The sequence below is a fragment of the Nematolebias whitei genome, chromosome 3 (genome assembly GCF_014905685.2).
Source record: "Nematolebias whitei isolate Nwh7 chromosome 3, NemWhi1, whole genome shotgun sequence".
In the NCBI taxonomy this organism is placed as follows: Eukaryota; Metazoa; Chordata; class Actinopteri; order Cyprinodontiformes; family Rivulidae; genus Nematolebias; species Nematolebias whitei.
Window position 1 is genome coordinate 15,934,412 of NC_056500.1, and position 21,084 is coordinate 15,955,495.

A 21,084-nucleotide genomic window follows, 5' to 3' on the forward strand; every position below is an offset into this window, starting at 1 on the left:
AAATCATTGAACTGAACTATGTAGTCACTGCAGTAATTATGAGGGAATGAACAAAAATCCCTCTGTGCTTGTTTATTTTTGATGTTCTAGGACAACAAACTGTACCAGCCTCCAGTTGTGGTGTTTGTAGACTGTAAACTGGGTGCAGACCTGCTTTGTGAGGCGGTTGCCAAGGTGACGGGTCTCACGACTGTGGCAATCCACTCTGACAAGAGCCAGATGGAACGCAACCGTATCCTCAAGGTGGGACTGGTGTCGAGTAGAATATGCATAAGAGGGTTGATTAAAAATGTGTCCATGCTTGTGTGAAACAGTGCAGCTCCATCCCCCATTAAAAAAATCATCTTGACAACCACAAACAATCTGTTTACTAGTATGGTAGTATAGAAGGTTCATTTTAATCAACTGATTGTCGTTGTTAGCTTTTTTTTATTGTCTTGATGTATGACTTTTATTCAGTGAAACAAAAAAAGCACAGAATAACAGGAAAAGACAAAGACCAAAGAAAACAAGAATAAAATAACATTAGTTTAATTTTATAGGCCAGTTTTATAAAAGCAGATTGCACTAAGTATATATCCCATGCTAATTTAGTTGTATTTTGAGTTTACCTGTTATTTTGCAAACTTTTTATATCACTTTAATGTCTAGGCAAATGTGGATTAGCTTTAAAATCAAGTAAATAACCTTTTTATTAAACAAACACAGGTGTAGCAGTGTGAACTCGGTGTACATTCATATTTGCTCTGTTTCTTCAGGGTCTTCTGGATGGACAGTTTGAAGTGGTGATCAGTACAGGGGTCCTGGGTAGAGGACTTGACCTGGTCAACGTCAAACTGGTGGTTAATTTTGATATGCCGAACACAATGGACGAGTACGTTCACCAGGTTTGTAAAACAATGCAAAGAATAACCACATTCTTTTTTGGTTATGAAATATATCACAGGAACTATAGGTTACAATACACATAATTGAATATGTGAATGCTTTCACAAAGATTCATAACCAAATGTTTGTTTTTGTGTTTATTAAACCTAATTATTGGTTTAATTGAGATTTTTTTCCCATTTCAGGTGGGCAGAGCAGGAAGACTGGGTCACAGGGGGACAGCCATCACTTTCCTTAATAACAACAACAAAAGGCTTTTTCTGGAGGTGGTGAACAGAGTCAAACCTACTGGATCCATTCTGCCCCCTCAGCTCCTGAACTCACCACACCTTCATGAACAGCAGAGGAGGGAAAAACAGAGAAACAGGACTGGATTTGACGACACACTAGTTACCAAGAACAACCTCCTAGACATCATTAAGAAACATGATCGTCGCAAGAAGTAGACAGCTTCTTTTTAATTATTTGTTTTGTGATGTTTTCTATTTTGTGAACAAATAAAAAAACAACCTTGTGGGTTTTGACAAGTAATTTTATAAGACCATACATCCACCCAGGACAGTGCATATAATTTTATTTCTCTAATAAGATTTTTTATTTTATGTAATATTAGTTTGTGATGTTAGCAATTTTAGAATTTGCTAAATCAAGCAAGTTTAAAAATACATTTTCAACCTAGGGCCCAAATTTACACCTAAGATAGTTTTTTTAAGCCTTTCTCAGCATGAAATGCTTAAATAAAAATATATGTTTTTGATTTTACTAGTTGAAAGATCATTTTAGTCAAAATTATATAAATCCTGCAACATGTTAATTGATTTTTGTGCAATTTGCTTTCATCTGATGCATGTTTATTATCAGTGCTTGTGCTGCCATCTAGTGTTACTTCATCATCTCCGCACGTCTCCGACAAAGTGTTACGTAATGACGTCAGGGACTTCAGCCAATCAGAACCTTCAGACGAAGTCGATTTGAAATTGAAGCGGGCGAAGGCGGAAGCGGAGAAACAATAATAAACATAAGTCGCTATGTTTTAGTGCGTATTATAGCTATTGTTTTATACATATGGATTCACGCTTAATTTAATATCACAAGTCGTACTCGCGTTGGTTTTAGTTTTTAATTTTAAGTATCAGTAGATAAAACATCCGGATTTCAGTTGCCGTTAGTCCGCTAATCTTCAAAAATCATGTCGATATTTAGCGTACAAGCGAGGAAGCATACGGCGTTTTATGACCATTTAATGTCAGCATCAGTGTCCAGAACACCTGGGAGAGAGCGACCAGCGGATATAAAGGCAGCGGATCCGCCTTCTCTGGGAACAAGAGAGACATCAAGCTCAGAATCTGCGAGCGAAGTCAGCAGGTCGTCTGAGAAAAGTCATGTAAACAGGACTTATGTCGTCTCTGCCATGTCAAAAGGCGGCAGCGGGCAGCAGACACCTTACAGAGGCCGACTGACGTTACAGAGGAGGTCCAGGAGGAAGACTGGGACTGAAAGAATGAGAGAGGAAACTGGGACTGAGAGCAGCCATAACACAACTCCAGCCCCGGAGAAGAGGCTGACTCTGCAGCGCAGGACCAGGACCCCCTCCATGATGGATAAAACTAAAAGCTCGCGTGGGTTCAGCAGTACTGGCCAACAACCCACCTCCAAAGTCCTGAGTGAACCAAACGGCAGGACTCCTGGCTTACTTAGATCTGCGAGTTTAAGAGAAACTGCCCCCAAGTTCTCAGAAGCTGCAGCTCAGACGCAGCAGATGGAGTCTGCGCGCAAAGAGGCGCCCTCCTCCGCAGCCAGGACTCTTCTTCCCGAGGATCGAGCCCACACCTTTAAAACCCCCACCAAAAAGACACCGTTTGAAAAAATCGCCGCCAAGCGAGATGTTTTTGAGAAATTGGCAAATAAAGAAGCTCCCAAACCGGTGGCGCACAAGTCAGCAAGTCTGGAAAAGCCCCAAACCCGAGCGCACCAGGCTGGAGACGCCAAGGCTCAACCTGTGGCTGCGCCTCGAGTCAGCAAGGCCTTACCAGGTGTACACAGGCCCAACACTGCCATGCAGGAGAGGAAGATGACAACCTCCAGTGCAAAGCCTGAAGTAACCAGTGAACCCACCCTGATCCAAACCAGTGAGAATCTGAGGCAGCAGGATTCACTGAAGATGGAGAACAGTGCTGTGACCGTGGCTGTCCGTGTCCGCCCCTTCAGTGCCAGGTTTGTGGACTTCAGAACACCAGTTCTGAATGTGCAAATACAACTTCTCTTTTCTGCTACTGCAAATGGTGACAGCGCTGGAGTCAAACCCTTGACCTTTATCGTTTGAATATCTTAGAACTCAGCAGTTGGCCTGTCACGATAACAAATTTTGCTGGGCGATTAATTGTCTCAGAAATTATTGCGATAAACGATAATGTTGTTTGAAATTTGACAATAATCAGTCATGTCAAATTTAAGAAGAAATGCTGGTAATAATTTGTGTGTAGTACGCTTTTTGACCACTAGATGGCAGTATAAGACTGTTTGAACCGAAGGACGGATAGTGAGGGAGCGAGCGAGCAGCGTGTCTCTTTAAGAAAAAAATAGGAATTTAAATGGATTTTAAAGAGAATGGGAGGAGTCAGTGAAGAGCACCGGAGTTGAGCCTTCTGTCATCCAGTGTCCAGTAGGAAGAGAGAGACACGAAGAAACGATAAAGCCGATAAATGAAAATGAGGTTGATAATTTTCATTTATCATGCGATTAATTGATTTATTGTTTATTGTGACAGGCCTACTCAGCAGGTCTTTGTTTAACATTAGACTGTATGAATTTTAATTTGTGCTTTCTGTAGTAAAAGCTCAAATCTCTACTTGCAGTGAATCATAATCTTTGTCACTAATAATATTCTGCTCTGTTACAGAGAGAAAACGGAGAAGGCCTTGCGGGTCATATTCATGAACGGTCAGGAGACTGTCGTCCAGAATCCAGAGTCCAAACAGAGCTACTCCTTTACGTACGACTACTCTTTCTGCTCGGTGGATGACCGTGACCCCACCTTCGCCAGCCAGAAGTCGGTGTACGAGACTCTGGCCAAACCTCTGCTGCTGAGGGCCTTTGAGGGATTTAACACCTGCTTGTTTGCTTATGGCCAAACAGGTTCTGGGAAATCCTACACGTGGGTATTTTTGTATCATTACATAATCTCAAATTCTTTTAAAACATGCACCTGTGAGCTCAATTGGTTTAAAATGGTTCTTATGCAGGATGATGGGCTTTGAGGAAGAGGCGGGGGTCATCCCTCGTTTCTGCCAGGAGCTGTTTTTGAAACTGGCCTCTATGGAAAATGAAGAAGTAATATATCACACACGTTCACGGTTAGTCGATCCTCTTTTCTTCCATAACTGTTCAAATACCGTTTTGCACGTTTTCATATTTTAGGTCAAGTGTCACGTAGAGATGAGCTACTTTGAAGTGTACAACGAGAAGATCCACGACCTGCTGGTGACCAGAGAGGAGCCAAACCAGAGGAGGATGCCGGTTAGTATTTCTCACAGTAAATAAATTATTCCTTAATGGCAGTAACAACTGGAAAAAGTACTGAAAATATAAAATATTTTGCCCTTATCACTATGACAATTACTCATATTTTTAAGATGTTTTTGAATAAATTAGATGCAAAGATGTAAAGAAACAAATTAGATATTTTGTGTTTTTATTTTGCATTTAGGCCTGAATAACTTTGGGTGGAAATAGACGCATTTATTTATTTTCTTTCAGCTGAGAGTCAGGGAGCATCCAGTTCACGGTCCATACGTTGCTGACCTTTCTGCGTAAGAGAAATTTATTTATTTTTTCTGCTTTGTCACGTTTCACAAGCCAGAAGAACATTTCTGATCAATACGTTTAACAGAGGGACTCAATTTGTTACTTCTTTTCAGAAATGTGGTGAGCTGTTACGATGACATTAAGGTGGGTGAACTTGCTGTTAAAATATTCTTCCCTTCGTATCCTGACATGGTGTTTTGTAAGTTTAAACGAGAAAATGATGTTTTAGGGCTGGCTGGAGCTTGGTAACAAGCAGAGAGCTACAGCAGCAACTGGGATGAATGACAAGAGCTCCAGGTCTCACTCAGTCTTCACCCTGGTTATGACCCAGATGAAGGTTGGTTTATTTGAACTGAACTGTTTATTGACGCCTCCATTCGTCACGTTGTTTCAGCAGAGAACCTGTTTGTCTGTGTGTTCAGACGGAGTTTGTGGAGGGAGAGGAGCATGACCACAGCATCACCAGCAGGATAAACCTGGTTGATCTGGCCGGCAGCGAGCGCTGCAACTCAGCTCAGACAAGTGGAGACAGACTCCGGGTGAGCACTCGCACATCGTCGCTCTTTGTTGAGCGTTCGTTTCTCTGCTTGCTGCGTGAACGCTCATGAAGAGGTCACGCTGTTGTCATCCATTTTTCTTCCGTACGTTTTTCGGCACCATTCTCGTCCCGCACTTTTCAAGCTATTTCAACAAAAACGTTCAGCTCTTTCTGGACAATCTTGCTATGACTTTTGGTATTGGTGCAACTTTAGCTTTTTGAAATATTTAGCCTTTTCTGCTGTTTTTGTCTCATAGAAAATGAACTGAGCTCATTTTACATCCTGCATATCTTTAGATCTGTTTACAACCTTTAACTGCTCCTTTCACGTTTTGTTCTGCTTCAGCTTCCTTGTGCAAATAAAATTTTTTGGGGGGCTATTTTCAGCTAATTCCAGCCGGTTTTTCCAGCTGTTTTTGGGCTTCTTTCAAATTCTTTTTGCTAACTACAACATTTCTGTACTTCTTCTTTCAGCTAATTTCAGCCTATGCTGATCTTAGCTTATTTTTGAAAGTTACAGCCTTTTTTTCCCCAGCTACTATTTAACAGTTTTTATGCTAATTTTAGCTTTTTCAGCTAATTCCATATTTTTGTACTTATTTTTAAAAAAAAATCAGCCTAATTCAGCAAAAATGGGCTCTTTCCACTTTCTTCTGGTAATTTAAGCTTCTTTCTGCCATTTTAGCTACTTTTCAGCTGTTTTTTGTTTGTTTCTAATTTCAGCCTTATATAATATATATATAATTTCCACTTTTTTATGCTCATTTCTGCTTCTTTCAGACTAATTGGGCAAACATGTTCTTTCTGCTTTCTTCTGCTTATTTAAGCACGTTTTAACTTTTCAGCTACCTTTAGTGTTTTTTAGCTAATTTCAGCTGTTTTCAGATAAATTCAAATTTTTTTGTGGTAATTTCTGCTATTTTCAGCTTAATTAATTTTGTTATGCTCATTTCAGCTTGTTATGCTTGTTTCAGCTTTTTTCTGCTGATTTTAGCTTTTTTTTGCTATTTCAGCTACTTTTTAGCTGTTTTCTGCTAATTTGATCATTTTCAGCCAATTCCACATTTTTGGAGCTCATTTCAGCTCTTTCTGCTTCCTTTTGGTCATTTAAGCCTCTTTGTGCCTTTTCAGATACTTTTCAGCTAGTTTTTTGCTAATTTCACCTTTTTTTTTTTTTAGCTACTGGTATTTTCCTAATTTTGGGGCTCATTTCTGCTTATTTAAACCTAATTCAGCAAATATGTGTTCTTTCTGCTTTCTTCTGCTAAAGTAGGCTTGGTCTTCCAGTTCAGCTACATTTCAGAATGTTGTTTTGGCTATTTCAGCTGTTTTTCAGAAAGTTCTTCAGCAATAAGCATTCACACTGCATATTCACAGGAAATGCCATTTCTCTTGTTGCATTTGCTTTTGGGTTTTGAAATTTGCGATTGACATTACCGTAGTTATCCTTATTTTTCTTGACTTTTTATAAAACGACATAAAAACTGAATTAAGTTTGTTCAAGTTTTAGTGTATATGTCATCTTGCTGTAATATTTACTTCTAAAAGGGTAAAGCCAGTTGTTTGTTGTTACAGGAGGGTGCTAGCATCAATAAGTCGCTGCTAACTCTTGGAAAGGTCATCTCCGCCTTATCTGAACAAGTACTGACCAGGAAGAAGGTCTTCATACCGTACAGAGAGTCTGTTCTCACATGGTAGGCATGGAGTAAGCTTGTACACAGTTGTGCACATGCTTTAATACCTTTTTTTTTTTTTTTTTTTTTTAGGAAAATGAATTAAATAAAACCTTTTATGGTGTTTTGCCAGAGCTGTCTGTGGCTCTGATGGACATTATTGGTCTAAACATCCCCGGTGTTTTGAAATTAATTTTAAATATGGACACATTGAAAGAACTGAGAAGGTGTTTTTATTCTTTTGATCTGCAGGTTGTTGAAAGAAAGCCTTGGTGGTAACTCCAAGACGGCCATGATTGCGACGGTGAGCCCGGCGGGCAGCAACATGGAGGAGAGTCTGAGCACGCTGCGTTACGCTCAGCAGGCCCGCACGATCATTAACGTGGCCAAAGTCAACGAAGACACTAATGCCAAGCTCATCAGAGGTTAGACATTTCACACGTGGGATTTTTAATTAAATTTATTTATTTAACCTATCAATCTAAGCCTTTAAAGCTGATTATTTTTAACGGCTAATAGTAGTTAAAGTTTAGTTGTTTTTTTTTTATTATTTTTTTTTCTTTACTTTGGAAAGTCTTTCTATTTGCAGCTTGCTTTTTTTGCGTCTCCTTCCGTCCCACAGACCTTCCCGTCCTCACACTTATCCATCACCACCTCCTGCACTTTGCAGATGAATTGAAAGCGTGGCCCTAACCTTGCTTCCTGCCCTTATTTATGCACTGTCAGTTGCACATAGCGGCTAACTGTCATGCAAGTATTATTTTTCATAAAATCGTCTCGGTGCTGTTTGACGTTTTTAGCACTAAGGGGAGCTCTTGCTGTAGATTTGTCTTACGTCAGCGTGAGCCTCCTTCCAGTGAGGACAATGTCCTGCAGTGAATCATCTTCAACCTTTCTGTGACCTCTTTCAAAGATCTTTAAAGTGACTGCATTTTTTTATATCAACGTTTGCTCAAACCTACTCAGTTTAAGTTGTCTTTAAAAGCAACGTGATCCTACTCTTTGTGCCTTTTTAGAGCTGAAGGCAGAGGTGGAGAAACTGCGAGCGGCCCAGATGAGCTCCCTGGGCGTTGAGCCGGAGAGAGTCCGACTGTTCCAGCAGGAGATCACCGCCCTGAAAAATAAACTCTCTCAGCAAGAGAGAGAAATGGCTGAGGCCAACCGGTCAGCATCACAAAGAAAATTCAAATACTACTTATATTTATGGGCATCTAATCCTAAATTAGACACTTTGCTTCATGGCTGGGGTTAGTTTTAGTTAGATACTAAATAATAATACAAATTAAAACTTTGTGTCTTGGTTTCTTTTCGGGCAGGGCCTGGAGAGAAAAACTCGAGCAAGCAGAAATCCGTAAACGTGAAGAAACCAAAGAACTGCAGGTATTTTTTACTCTGCTCTTTATTCACTGTGCACAGCTGATTTATTATTTCCTCTTTGTGCAAATGAAACACCTGGTTTATTAAATCTGTGCTGGAGAGGATCGTTTCTGTAAAGGCTTCTCGCTCTTGTCTAATCAGAAAGTGGGCGTGACGTTCAAAGTGGACAACCGTCTTCCCAACTTGGTGAACCTGAACGAGGACCCTCAGCTGTCCGAGATGCTTCTCTACATGATCAAGGAGGGCAGAACCACAGTAGGCAAGCTCAAACCAGGCTCCACTTACGACATCCAGCTCACTGGAGCCCTCATTGCTGACCAGCACTGGTGAGAATGAAATCTCAGCAGGGTGTGAAAACAATACAGTAGTCCCTCGTTACGTCACGGTTAGTTTTTCGCGGACTCTCTCTATCGCGGCTTTTCAAAGTAAGATTGGACACGACACACAATTGGCTGATTGATAGATGAGCCGCACGATCGGCATGGAATTAAAAAAAAAAAAAATATATATATATATATATATATATATATATATATATATATATATATATATTATTTTTAATATTTAGCACCTGCTTCAGAAAAAAAGCTTCCTCCTGCACCAGTGTGCAGCCCAAGCTGCATGGGAAGCTTCCTCGCAGCTGATCAGCTGATCTCTGCTCTATAGAGGAGAAGTGGGCAGGAGGCAGAGAGCTGAAATCATGACATTCTGTGACATTCTGATACTAAAATAAACAACTACTTGTACTACTTACTTTGTGGTTTTTCACTTATCACGGGGCTTCAGGGTACAGATCCCCCGCGATAAACGAGGGACTGCTGTATTTAGCTAAATGAAGAATATATTTACTGTTTGGTGACCAGCGAACATTTAAAAATATTGCTAATGTACTTTTGTTTGTTTTTTCCTTAAGTGTCATATCCAACATCCACAATACTGTCAGCATCACTCCAATGGACAATGCCAAGACATTTGTAAATGGGAACCTCATCTCTGAGTCTACTGTCCTACATCATGTGAGCAAAAAGTTTAGCTGCTTTTCATTATGGTGTAACTTAATATCTTGCATGACTTGTTGCAAATCAAACTCCACAGCCTGCGTGCTCGTATGGTTTCATAAATCAGTTTCATGTCTTCTCTTTGGCTGTGGCGTCCAGGGTGACAGGGTTATCCTTGGTGGGGACCACTACTTCCGCTTTAATCACCCAGCAGAGGTGCAGTCTGGAAAGCGTGTGTCATGCTGGACAAGTGCGGGCGATGGCCAGAAAGACTTTGAGTTTGCCAAAAATGAGCTACTGGCAGCTCAGAGAGCAAAGTATTTTTTTTTTTAGTGTTCATAATGTAGATTAATGCTAATGCCGCTCCGCAGGGACTCTTAGACTTCCTGTTTTTAAAGTTTGATTGTAAGTTATTTATTTTAAAAAAAAAGAAAGTTTCATCACTTTATTTTTTTTGCTTTTCAGACTCGAGGCTGAAATTGAAGAAGCCCAGTTAAAGGCAAAAGAGGAGATGATGCAGGGAATTCAGATGGCAAAAGAAGTGGCTCAGAAAGAGCTTTCTGACCAGAAATTTCTTTATGAAAATAGGATTCGAGCCCTGGAAAAAGAACTGGTACAGTTTAACCTATTTATATCATATTTATATTTAAAAAAAGCCCATTTACAACATTTTCTTATGATTTTCTTTGATTCTTGCCTGACATTTGGAGTTTTCTTCATGCGCTTTGTATCAGAGGCAGTTAACTTTGTTTTATTTCACTGAATTTGCAGCCATTAGAGGTCAGTATGTTGCCAGTTTAAAAAAAAAAAAAGGATAAAAAAACACTCCAGTGGAATTTTATCACATTATATTAAATATACAAGTACTGTATTGCCTCATTACAGGATCATCAAACTTCTGCATCTCCTCAGACCTGCACCTTTCCGTGTTTGGTCATCAGTTCTGGTTTAACGTGCAATTCTTTTCAGACTGAGGAAAATGAGCGGAAGCATCAGCAGGAGTTGGACCAGCAGAGGGTGACCAACCAGATGAAGGAGCTCAAACTGGCCAAGCTGGAACTGCAGAAGGAGGTGGACACCCATAAGACACGCCTCCGTCTACACATGGAAACCCAGGTTGGGCTGACAGAAAGTTCATGGACTTTTCTTTATTTAAAAATAATGTATGTATTTGGTTCATGTGATGTTTTTAAGCATTTCTTATGAGAATTGTACTTTTAAACTATGAAGAATTTTCCCCACGTGCACCAAAATTATATTTCTGCTTCATAAAAGAATCAGCGTCTTACACTTTATAAAATATTAGAAACACTTGTTTTACTTCTGACTGATGATGAGGTAAATGGCCACATTTTGACACAGATATAATTAAAATATAACTTGAATTAGAAAACAAGGCATCATGATCAGTGCAGTGATATAGTTACGGTGCATAATGTTTTGTGGGTGTTTGTATTAAAATAATACAGCACAACTATATTAAAGGATACATTTGTAAAAACTGCTGGATTTACCGTACTTGCACACGTTGCACCGCTGTATAAGTCATCAGCCTAAAAATGTCTAATAAAGTTGGAAAAAAACATAAATAATTTGCTTTGCCGAATAAGTCACATCTATTATGCATCACCGCTGATGCATCACGTTTGTTATGTGTCACTGCTGACCACCCGGAAACGTGGGGTGGTGGTGTGCCAAAAATCAATTGGCTGCCAAATGGCGGCAGCGGGAGCTTTAACCAGAATTTAACAAGATTAACACTTAAAACCAATTATTTGTTCGCTTGAAATTATAGTAAAGGTGTGTCTCAGTTGAACTTTTCCTTAATAAATGCACTTTAATGGTCAAATCAGCTGCATTTCACCTGGGCGGCGCAGCAAAATGCAGCTGATTTGATGTTTACTCCAGGAGTTACGGAGCAAGACGAAGTGGCTCGGTATGGCAACTCAAGTGTCTCATTAATAGATAAAAGTGGCTATTGTGGATATTGATATATTAGTTGATGACCCTCTAGTGGCTGAAAATTGTAGTGTTCAATATTTTCCATGTCTGAATGAATGAAATCGTCAGGTTTCAACCAAAAATCAGGTTATAAATATGGGGAAAAACATAAATAAGTCGCTTCGCCGTATAAGTCACAGGGCATGCAAATTTACACAAAAAAGTGTGACTTGTACTGCAAAAAGTGCAGTAGCATTTTTTTACTCTGCAGGGTTGGAGCCATCTGTAACTCCTATATTCTGAGATCCAGCCTGAAAATTGTAACTAAGCTTTCAGTCAGCTTGCATCTTTCTTTTGAACAGGCGGTAGAGCAGAGCACATTTGTCACTAATGCCGACACCATCTCACATTCTACTGATTTGTCTTTATAGAAACGAGCTTTAGTGTCCCGCATATGCTGACTCCTAGTTTTGTGTTTAACCAAGAGGCCTTTTGGGATTTCTTTGAGTCGTGCAGTAGCTTGGATCATCGCTGAATGTAATGACCTGGTGGTTTTTAATATCATGTTGCTATGACTTGTTGCAGGCTATGGAGGAACGTAGGGTATGCCAAGCAAAGATTGTTGAGGCCCTCGAGGCAGAAAAGAGGAAGATTAGTGAGGAGCTGGAGGAGATGCAGAAGAAAAGAGCTCTAAGGGCGAACAAAGCTCCTCAAAATGGTGAGGGTTTTTTAAGTTCTGAAGCTGCCTACACGCATTACATGTTTTCATATGCAAGGTAAATTATACTGTTTTTACATGTTTCCCTGCTCCTTCTATGTTCACAATCCTTCAGTAGCTTTTTAAATAATAATAGTTTTAGCATTATAAACCTCAATATGTTTTTTGAAAAGTAAAAATGCAGTTGATGCACAATTCTTTGGTTAGGAAAATGTTAAAGTTCTTATAGGGACATTTAGTAAAGCAGTGTACAGTCAATGGCTCATAATGTATAGATCATTGCTGTAGATGTTTTCTGTGTTTCAGCCTGTCCACAGTGGGATGCCATGAAGCTGTCTGTGATGATTGAAGAGGCCAATAAAATCAGTGTTAAACTAAAGAAACACACGATCTTCAGCAGGTGGGAAAGACGAACGGGAACATTTACATTTGCAAAACAGCAAATGTAGCAATACTCGACTAATCTATTTAGAATTAATTAAAGTGTTGATTTTAAGAATTATTTACGTTGTGGCTTTTCTTATCTCTGATTTCATCAGAACCAGTTACTATTTAAAACACATTTTTTTTCTTTTCCTCCAAGCAAATGTGTATTTGGACTAAGATTTGCCAGTTTTCATGTTGTTTTCTTCTGTTTTAGGCATGAAATCTCAGTCAGTGAAAACCCTGATTGTGGGGGTCAACAAGTACGAGTTCAAAACACAAAGCTGGGGATAACAACTTTCTGGAGCCTGGACAAGTTCCAGAACAACATGGTGGCCATGAGGGAGCTTGAACAGGTTTGATTTGAATCAGTTTTAATTTCTAAACGTTGTAATGGCAGCAGGTTTTGTTGCATTTGCAGTGTAAAGTTAGTCAAAGTCAACTTTATTGTCAAAACTGCACTATGTACAGGACATACACAGTATTGAAATGTCATTACTCTCAGACCCCTGATGCAACAATAACCATTAAACATTAGCATAAAATGAAATAATAAAAGTATATTATCCTAAATTGTAAGTACAGCAGTATAAATATAAAAAGTATATCTATAAGTATGAAAGTCCTGACATTGACCTTTGTAGTAAAGTGACAAAGCAGCATATGAAGTGAATATACTCCATATATGTATGAAGTTCTTGATATTGATATAAAGGTAAAGTGACATATGCAATATAGTAAGGCTAGTAAAAAATATAAACAGTAGTGTAAATATAAACTTCTATAAAGTTGGAAGTAAGTACCGTAATTTCTGGTCTATAAGCTGCTACTCTTTTCACACGCTTCGAACACTACGACTTCTATAATGGTGTGGCTAATTTATGGCTTTTTAAAATTTATTTAGACAGGCTAACGAGCTTCATGCCGCCAAAAACATTTTAGCCTCGTCACACCTGGGTGCTCACATAGCTGCCCAATACATGCCTCTCTTGGGGGGTGGGTCCTCTTGACTCAATGAGTCCTGTATAAATAAAGGTAAACAAAAATCTGACCAATAAAATTACTGAACAGGTCACAGTAGGGAGAATTTTTTTTTTTAATAGTATTTGTGTATGTTCCCGATACCTATTGAATTAAAAGTTTAAAAACTTTTCTGTGTAAATATCTCGTGTTACAATGTGGACACCTGTGGCTTATATGTGCACATTTTTTTATTTTTAATTTAGTGGGTGTGGCTTATATTCAGGTGTGCTCAATAGTCCAGGAAATTACGGTAGTTCATGCAATAAAATTTAAATGTGTTATCTGTTACTGAAATGTTATATTTAGATTAGTTTGGCTCTACTCAACTCTGTCTTTTAGGAATATGGAATACACAGATTAATCTCGTTTGTATTTTGACAGATTATAGTCATAGTTTATAAAATGGATAAAAGGCTGTGCACGTCTTTATTAGATTTACGCCGTGTTCTGGTAAGATAATCCATTATGTTTGTTGAGCAGAACATGCAACCAGCCAACATCTCTTCCTCATTCTGCATGTTCACAAAATGACATCGCCTCCACTTAATTGCCAATCTCCCTGCCGTTTGACCTTATTTACAATCGTGAATGGCTTGTTTTACGCCTGACAGAGGAGCGCTGCCTCACTTTGCTGCGCTTTTCTCATTAAGTTGAGTAAGTGCGACTGGGCTTGTCAGCAGTACTTTACTTTCTGCAGGGGGATTCCACCTCTAAAGATGACGATGTGTTTTATGACCCTGACGATGAATGGGAGCAAGATATATCGGCCTCCTCTGCTTCCACCTCCTTTTCTCGCCGAAGGTAATTATCCAGCTCATCTTGCTATCCTTCAGCTCCCATTTTAGCATCCTAAATTTATAGCATTTCCAAACTTCAGGAGTCGGTTGCCGTTTTTGTCAGTGCTCCTGTGGTAAACATAGTTTGTGCAATGTGTTTAAAAAAAAAAAAAGATGTGTTTGGAAAATGTACAGTTTCAAAGAATTTGGTTATTTGCACAAGTTCCTCCAAGTTTCCCACAGTGCAATTTACAAGCTGGCACATATTTTTGACTCTGAGCCGATCCGCTCTCCTTTCATGAAATTGCTGCCCGCTGAATATTTTCCACCTTGTTTATTCATTTTATGTCCACAAAAGACAAGGCAGTACGTTTGGAAAAAGAATGAAGTTCATAGCTCATAAACACAATGTACACACACACACACCTGTTATAAATGCAGAGCCTCAAACTTTTTCCTCTCCCACTATTGTTGTTTTTGGCAAGAGCTCATGCTGGTGCCCAAATAACCACCAGAGCCAGCCAATTAAAACACGGCACAGAGTCTGTGGGCCTGTCACACTTTTCCCTCTGACTTTATTAAAATTGTTCAAACTGTGTAATCATTGCTGTCTACTCACCTTCTCTTGGTTTGCTTCTAGCTTCTAGTTTATCCGCTGCTCTGTTTTTACAGTTTAATTTAAATCCCCAGAAAGTTAAAACACTTAATCTAATTACTCTTACTAAAGTCTGTCAAAAATGTCCACCTTTAAACATATTAAATACACTGATTGTCAACGCCCTCATTATAGCAATGGTGGAATATAAATAATAGTGCACAAATGTCTAGATCTTCAAAAATGAACAATTTGCAGTGCAGCAAGAGGGAGGAGTTGACACCAAAACATTTTTTTTAAATTGAGCTCAAGTTACAGTAGTCCCTCCCTCGCTACTTCGCGGTTTGTTTTTTGAGGATTTGTCCTATCGCGGTTTTTCAAAATAAGATTGGACACGACACACAGTTGGCTGATTGAAGAATGAGCCGTACGATCACCATGGAATTTTTATATAAAATAAATCATTTAAAATTATTTAGCACCCCTGTGCGTCCCACGCTGCAGGATAAGCTTCCTCCTGCAGCTGAGCAGCTGATCAGCTGATCAGCTGTTCTCTGTGCAGAGCAGAGAAGTGGGCGTGGCCAAGAACGCTTGCTTGGCTGAGAGCAGCGGAGGTAGAGAGAGGGAAATCATGATATTCTGTGCTCTTTTAGAGTGTTTAGAGTTTAGAAAGATTGTTTAAAAAATTGCAAGAGTGCGGGGAAAGGTTTACGTAACACCTTTTTATATATTTTTATATATATATATATACACACATACACACACACACACACACACACACACACACAAGGGTCTACTGTATATTGAAAATCTACTTAATAGCTTTAAGCAATTGTTTAAGAATGCTATGAACATGTTTCTGATTGGTTGGACTTCAGGAGTAGGAGCCTTCTGAAGAGTAAGAGGATCTCTGGTCGTCTCTATGAGATCCGCGTCCATCCTATTCAGAGCCTTAGCAGCTCGTCACAGTCTGCTGGTAAGGAACTTAACACAAGTGAACTTTTACACTTATTGAACTTGGGCTAGTTTTGACAACACAGCGTATGCTACATAAACGCTACTAAACTTTGTTTATGCAAGTTAAACATTTATAGTTGGACTGCGCTGTAAACATTTTTCTGTGCACACTGACTCACTCTAGGGTTGATGGGTGTGGTCAATGCTCCCACCACCCATTACAGCACCACACACCCTGCCATACCTGGCATCTGCAAGGAGCTGGTTGGTCAGTCAGTGGGTCGTTTGCGTGGCTGCAATGGGACTGAAGAGAGCCTGGCAGATAAACTGGTCTCTGATCTGAATCTGGTTTATAAGGCGGTCCAAACCATCTCCAACCTGTACGACGGCCTGGATGATGACGGTCAGGACAATGGTGAGTTTTGATTGATAGTGCTGCTCCTATGTTACATCTCTCTTTCTGTTTTACACATAAAACATGTTCATTCTGTCAGACTTTTTATTTTATGTGTGTTTTTTCTTCTGCAGTGTTTGTGTGCAACTCTGTAGCCCAGACTGAGCTGATCAAGGCCACCGCAGCCATAGAGAGTGCAGTGTTTGTTACCACGCACTGGTTGGCCAATGTCAAACCCTCTTCTGGTTTACTCTACACCACAGCTGAAGAGCTTAAGAGCCAGGTTAAGAAGATGGGAGGATTCTTCCAGATACTTATTCAGGTAAACGCCTACAGATCGCCAGAAAATAAAGGCTCTGCAATTTCTTGATTCCAGAGGTTCTTGGTAATTTTTTTGTTTATTTATTAGTTGGAAGGAGTGCAAAATCTAAGCAGACAAAATGGTTACAATTAGAAGTAGTTTGGAGAAGGGCTTGCTTTTTAAAATGCAGAGTTGATTGACAGGTCTTAGCTCTGAGCTGTTTGAGGCCTGTCTGTTAAGCTGAGGGAATTCTCAACCTTGAGCCCCACGCAGAACATGAATATATGGAAACAAAATCTAAATTCCTTCCAAGTCTTGGCACCTAAACAGGCAATTTTCATCTCTCAGTCCTGATTTTTAATATTTTTCCACCATTTTAATTTATTTACTGACCCTTCAGATGTTGCAGACTGTCGTGTTGGTTTGCATCAATTCAGTAGTAAATCAATTTTAATTCCACCTGTTTGTTTATGCTGGCTTGAATTAAAAATAAACTTTTTTTTTTTTTTTTCCTGATCCAGGGTTGTGAGTCGGAGATCACATCAATGGTGGTAGAAGCACGAAGGAAGAGCAGTCAGTGCCTGGATGCTGCATTGTTTTCTCTCAGTCACCTGGCAGTGATGACAGGCATGAAGTTGAACGTCGTGGGGCTTAGCTCTCAGCCCACAGGCAAGGTAACCCTAATATTTACTGCAGTACTACTTCTGTTCAAGCCCCCGTAGTAGATCTTTATTCTGAATAAATGCATTATAAGAAAATGTCCTGACTGTTCCTGTGTTGATGAAAGAACTGCAGTTTTGGTCATTAAAAAAAGAATATGTATAGATGCTTATTGATCAATTCAATTCAGTTTATTTATGTAGCGCCAAGTCACAACAGAAGTGATCTCAGGACACTGAACAGAAACATTCATATATACATAAAAAGTAGGTTAACAACATTATTTATCTGAGGAGCAGACTGCTTTGAGTCTTAACTTTCTCGCAGAACTCTCATCTTGAGCAAGCATGAAGGCGACAGTGGAAAGGAAAAACTCTCTCATGAGGAAGAAACCTCCAGCAGAACCAGGCTCAAGATCATCATCATCAAATACTATTACTATTTATTAAATACTAATGCTACATAATAATACTATTACTAATACTACATTATTATTATCAAATACTGTAAGTCTTAATAGCTACACTTATATTTTTACACTTACTGCCTTAAACCCACCATCAGAAAATTAATTTATCAAGATTTCCAAGTTTTATTTGAGAGATTTCCCAAATTAGTTAATAAAAAAGTGGAACAAATTGGTGTTTGAATGAAATCAGTTTAGCTTGAACTCCGCTTCTCTTTTAAGCAGCAAATACATTCAGTGAGGGGAAAAATACACAAACGCAGACTGGGGGTCCTCCCCCAGAAAAGTTTGAATAAAGTAGATGTGATTTCCTGTATTTTGGTTTAACAGGTTTGTTAATCATCTGTAGAGATTTAAAAAAAAAAATTGCGGACCCCCAAGCACTGGCTCGTGGAGCCCAGTTTGAGAACCACTGCTCTAAATGATCAGAAATGTATTGATTCATTGTGTTTTTATTGTTCTGTTTGTATTTCTTGAGAAAGTTCACAACAAAACAAGAAAAATGACCAGCTAGCTCTCTTTTCAGCCATCAGTGACGAGTTGTCTGCTGAAGGGAACCAGTAAAGGTGTCGGCTCTCTCTTAGAGGAAACCCTCACCATCGCTAAGGGAATGCTGAGAGAGGCTCAGCTGGCCTATCCCAGAAACCCCGTAAGAAAACAGAATTTATTCATTTCAAATCTTTACTTTATTCCCACTACTTATATTTATTTTAATTTAAGGATGTCTTTTTTTCTTTTGTCACAGAATTTGTTTTAACGGATTCATAAATCAGCTTTTGTCTTCGAACTTTATTACTTTGCAGGAGTTTCTTCTCTTTGAAACCTCTCGTCTCTGCTTTCAGGTCCTGCAGAATCTAAAAGCCAAAGTTCTCGATCTGGCTCGTGCCCTGCAGAGCTACATTCACTGCCACATTTCTGTGAGTTTTAGCAACACATAAAGGTTTTTATGATGCGCAGTAATCGTAGATTTACAGAACATCTTGTTTCAGAGTTTTTCACCTAGAAAGTTTGTGTTTAAAGTGACATCAAACACATAGTTGACTTGTTTTTATGGTCTTAGATAGTTGGTTGTTATTTTCATTGTTTATTAAAAGTGATGAGTGTAAGAACAATGTTTTCTCCAGTTAGAGCTATAAACATGTTCTGAAAGGACTTATACATTCTTTAAATAAGAAACGTTGTGTTCTAAATATGTTAATGTAGAGCAACTTATCTGTAGTCAACAAAACCACCATTGCATGCTTAAAGTTGACTGAAAGACAGAATGCATGCTCAGCCAAAATGATTCCTTCATCCTGACACAAGTTTAAATACCCACTCGCCCAACAACCCCGTTAAAGCTGCCACTCAGCCTTTATTGCTCCTGTAACGCTCGGTGCTCTGTAAGCTTATCTCCCTGCACTCATCCCTCGACGATCGTTTACGTAATGAATGTGTTGAATGAAGTGACATAAGTCACAGCTAACAGGCTCGTTTGAAGCTATCTTAGCCACACAAAGTAGCAGCAATTTTTTTGTTTAACCAATAATGGGCACAGTAGCATTTTGCCTTTACGATGATAAACCAGAGTTATGGCCTTTGGCAGACGCTGTCTGCTTGTCCTCTGGACAAAAAGATGTAGCACAGTGCTCTGGTTGAATTGTACCTGGATGTAGATGATGGATGAGTGAGAAAGAGAATGAACCTGAAAAATAGGGTTACAGACAGCTGCAACGTTTGATCTGTTTTCAATTCTACAGCTGTTGTTGGGCGTGTGTATCCGTTTTATATGCCAATGTTACTTTACATAATCATTATTTGCTGTCTTTGTTGGGTTTATGTTTTCAATCAGGAGAGGGAATCTGACCTAGAGGAGGCGAAGGAAGAGGAAGAAGCCTCCATTGCTTGTCTAGAGAGACTGAGGACTACGTCAGCCAAACTGTTCCAACTGACCCAGGCAGTTCGACGGCTGCATTCCTCTTTAACTAAAGCCTTGCGAGGTGAAACTTTTGACTTGCACATAGCTTAGATCAGAGGTCCCCAACTCGGATCACTGTCCTAAACGTCTTAGATGTTCGCCTGTTTCAGCTCACCTGACAGAAATGAACAAGTCATTGAAAGTCTTTGGCTAAACTTAATGACCTTCTGAGTAATTCAATGATTTGAACAAGGTGTGTTGAAGCAGGGAAATGGCTAAAGAGCAGTGAGCCAAGAGAGCTCAGGCTGGGGACCTCTGGTGGCTTAGATTATCATATTTTCCGGCATATAAGTCGCACCTTTTTGCATAAATTTGCAAGTCCTGCGACTTATACACTGAAGCGACTAATATATGTTTTTTTTTTCCATATCCATAACCCATTTTTTTGACTGACATTTGATGCTTTCATTCATTCTGACATGCACCAGATTAACCATTACCATATGCAGCCGCTAGAGGCACGAGAGGGCCTTCTAGGCTTTTGATAACTACCACTATACGCCCCCCCCCCCCCCCCACACACACACACACACACACAAACATTCACTTACAGACAACTGAGAAAAGCTTAACACAAGCAAAATGCCCCCAAACAGAAAATCCTATTTTACAGATTATAAATGGCAGCGGCGTTGGAGTCGGGTGGCAGCGAAGCGTGTGATCCGCAGCCCTGGGAAGCAACGAGGTGCGGGTGGGGGGGGGCGCTGTAGAGCCGCCAGCCTTCAGGGCAGCTTCATTTCACCGTGCCACCCAGGCGAAGTGCAGCTGATTTGACCATTAAAGTGCATTTATTAAGGAAAAGTTCAACTGAGACGCACCTTTGCTATAATGTCGAGCAAGCAAATAATTATTTTTAAGTGTTAATCTTGTTAAATTCTTGTTAAAGTCCTCCCATGCACGCTCCCACTGCTGCCTTTTGGCAGCCAATTGATTTTTGGCACACCAGCCCACGTTTCCAGGCGGGTCAGCGGTGATGCATAATAAATGTGACTTATACGGCGAAGCGACTTATTTATGTTTTTTTCCACTTCATGAGACATTTTTGGACGGATGCGACTTATACGTCAGAAAATACGGTAACCAGAATTTTGGGGCATCACAGTGGTTAAACTATAGGTTTTAATGTTTTCGAAGGTGCCACCATCCTATTTTTGCAACTTTTTTTAAAGTTAAGCTAACTTTTGTTGATGTTACTGAGTGGTCTGATTTTTACCCCTCTAGATAATAACTCTGACCTCAGCAGCTGCAGAGAGCTGATCTCCTCCTCTGCCACTACTGTTGACGACTTAATCACTGGTCTGTCCAAGGAGGGTGCAGAGAGTGTGTCCCTGCAGCTCCCCTGCCTTCAGACTGTGATATCTGCACGAGACGAGCTCCACTCTGCACTCCAGTCCTTGTCCTCATCCTCCTGCTGGAGCCAACAGGAAGTGGACAGAACCAGCAGTTCATCCAGTTCTGAGAAGAGAACAGAAAATTATTTGTTTACCAAAGAGAGAGCTAAAGCACACAGCGCTGTTAGAAATCGAGTTGTAAGTAAGATGGTTTACTCCATTGCCCCTGGTGTGGCCAGCAGTGATAGCCCACACTGGGTGTAA

At 39.8% G+C, this 21,084-nt stretch overlaps 2 protein-coding genes across 2 annotated transcripts in view; both read left to right on the plus strand.

Annotated features, from left to right (window-relative positions):
- The window catches only part of ddx59 (DEAD (Asp-Glu-Ala-Asp) box polypeptide 59), a 5,606-nt gene extending 4,272 nt beyond the window's left edge, over nucleotides 1-1,334 (plus strand). The window contains exons 6-8 of the mRNA XM_037674565.1: nucleotides 91-243; nucleotides 759-887; nucleotides 1,074-1,334. Coding sequence (XP_037530493.1) covers nucleotides 91-243; nucleotides 759-887; nucleotides 1,074-1,334 — 543 coding nt within the window. The remainder of the gene's footprint in view (nucleotides 1-90; nucleotides 244-758; nucleotides 888-1,073) is intronic.
- Nucleotides 1,335-2,077: 743 nt separating this feature from the next.
- On the plus strand, nucleotides 2,078-21,084 carry kif14 (kinesin family member 14). Its single transcript, XM_037674566.1, has 29 exons — nucleotides 2,078-3,102; nucleotides 3,788-4,042; nucleotides 4,131-4,218; nucleotides 4,306-4,404; nucleotides 4,645-4,697; nucleotides 4,806-4,836; nucleotides 4,922-5,029; nucleotides 5,115-5,231; nucleotides 6,806-6,924; nucleotides 7,156-7,328; nucleotides 7,920-8,067; nucleotides 8,220-8,283; nucleotides 8,422-8,606; nucleotides 9,194-9,296; nucleotides 9,438-9,595; nucleotides 9,744-9,891; nucleotides 10,248-10,394; nucleotides 11,805-11,937; nucleotides 12,244-12,337; nucleotides 12,578-12,716; nucleotides 14,081-14,184; nucleotides 15,633-15,730; nucleotides 15,896-16,126; nucleotides 16,240-16,427; nucleotides 16,928-17,080; nucleotides 18,059-18,181; nucleotides 18,375-18,449; nucleotides 19,364-19,511; nucleotides 20,711-21,084. The coding sequence occupies exons 1-29, from the start codon at nucleotides 2,078-2,080 to the stop codon at nucleotides 21,082-21,084; spliced, it is 4,881 nt and encodes a 1,626-aa protein (XP_037530494.1).

Excerpts from the sequence above, each read along its gene's own strand:
- kif14 (XM_037674566.1), top strand. The coding sequence starts at position 2,078 with ATGTCGATATTTAGCGTACAAGCGAGGAAGCATACGGCGTTTTATGAC. Across the intron at positions 6,925-7,155 it reads AGAGAGTCTGTTCTCACATG|GTTGTTGAAAGAAAGCCTTG; the intron begins GTAGGCATGGAG and ends TTTGATCTGCAG. Across the intron at positions 9,297-9,437 it reads AGTCTACTGTCCTACATCAT|GGTGACAGGGTTATCCTTGG; the intron begins GTGAGCAAAAAG and ends TGTGGCGTCCAG.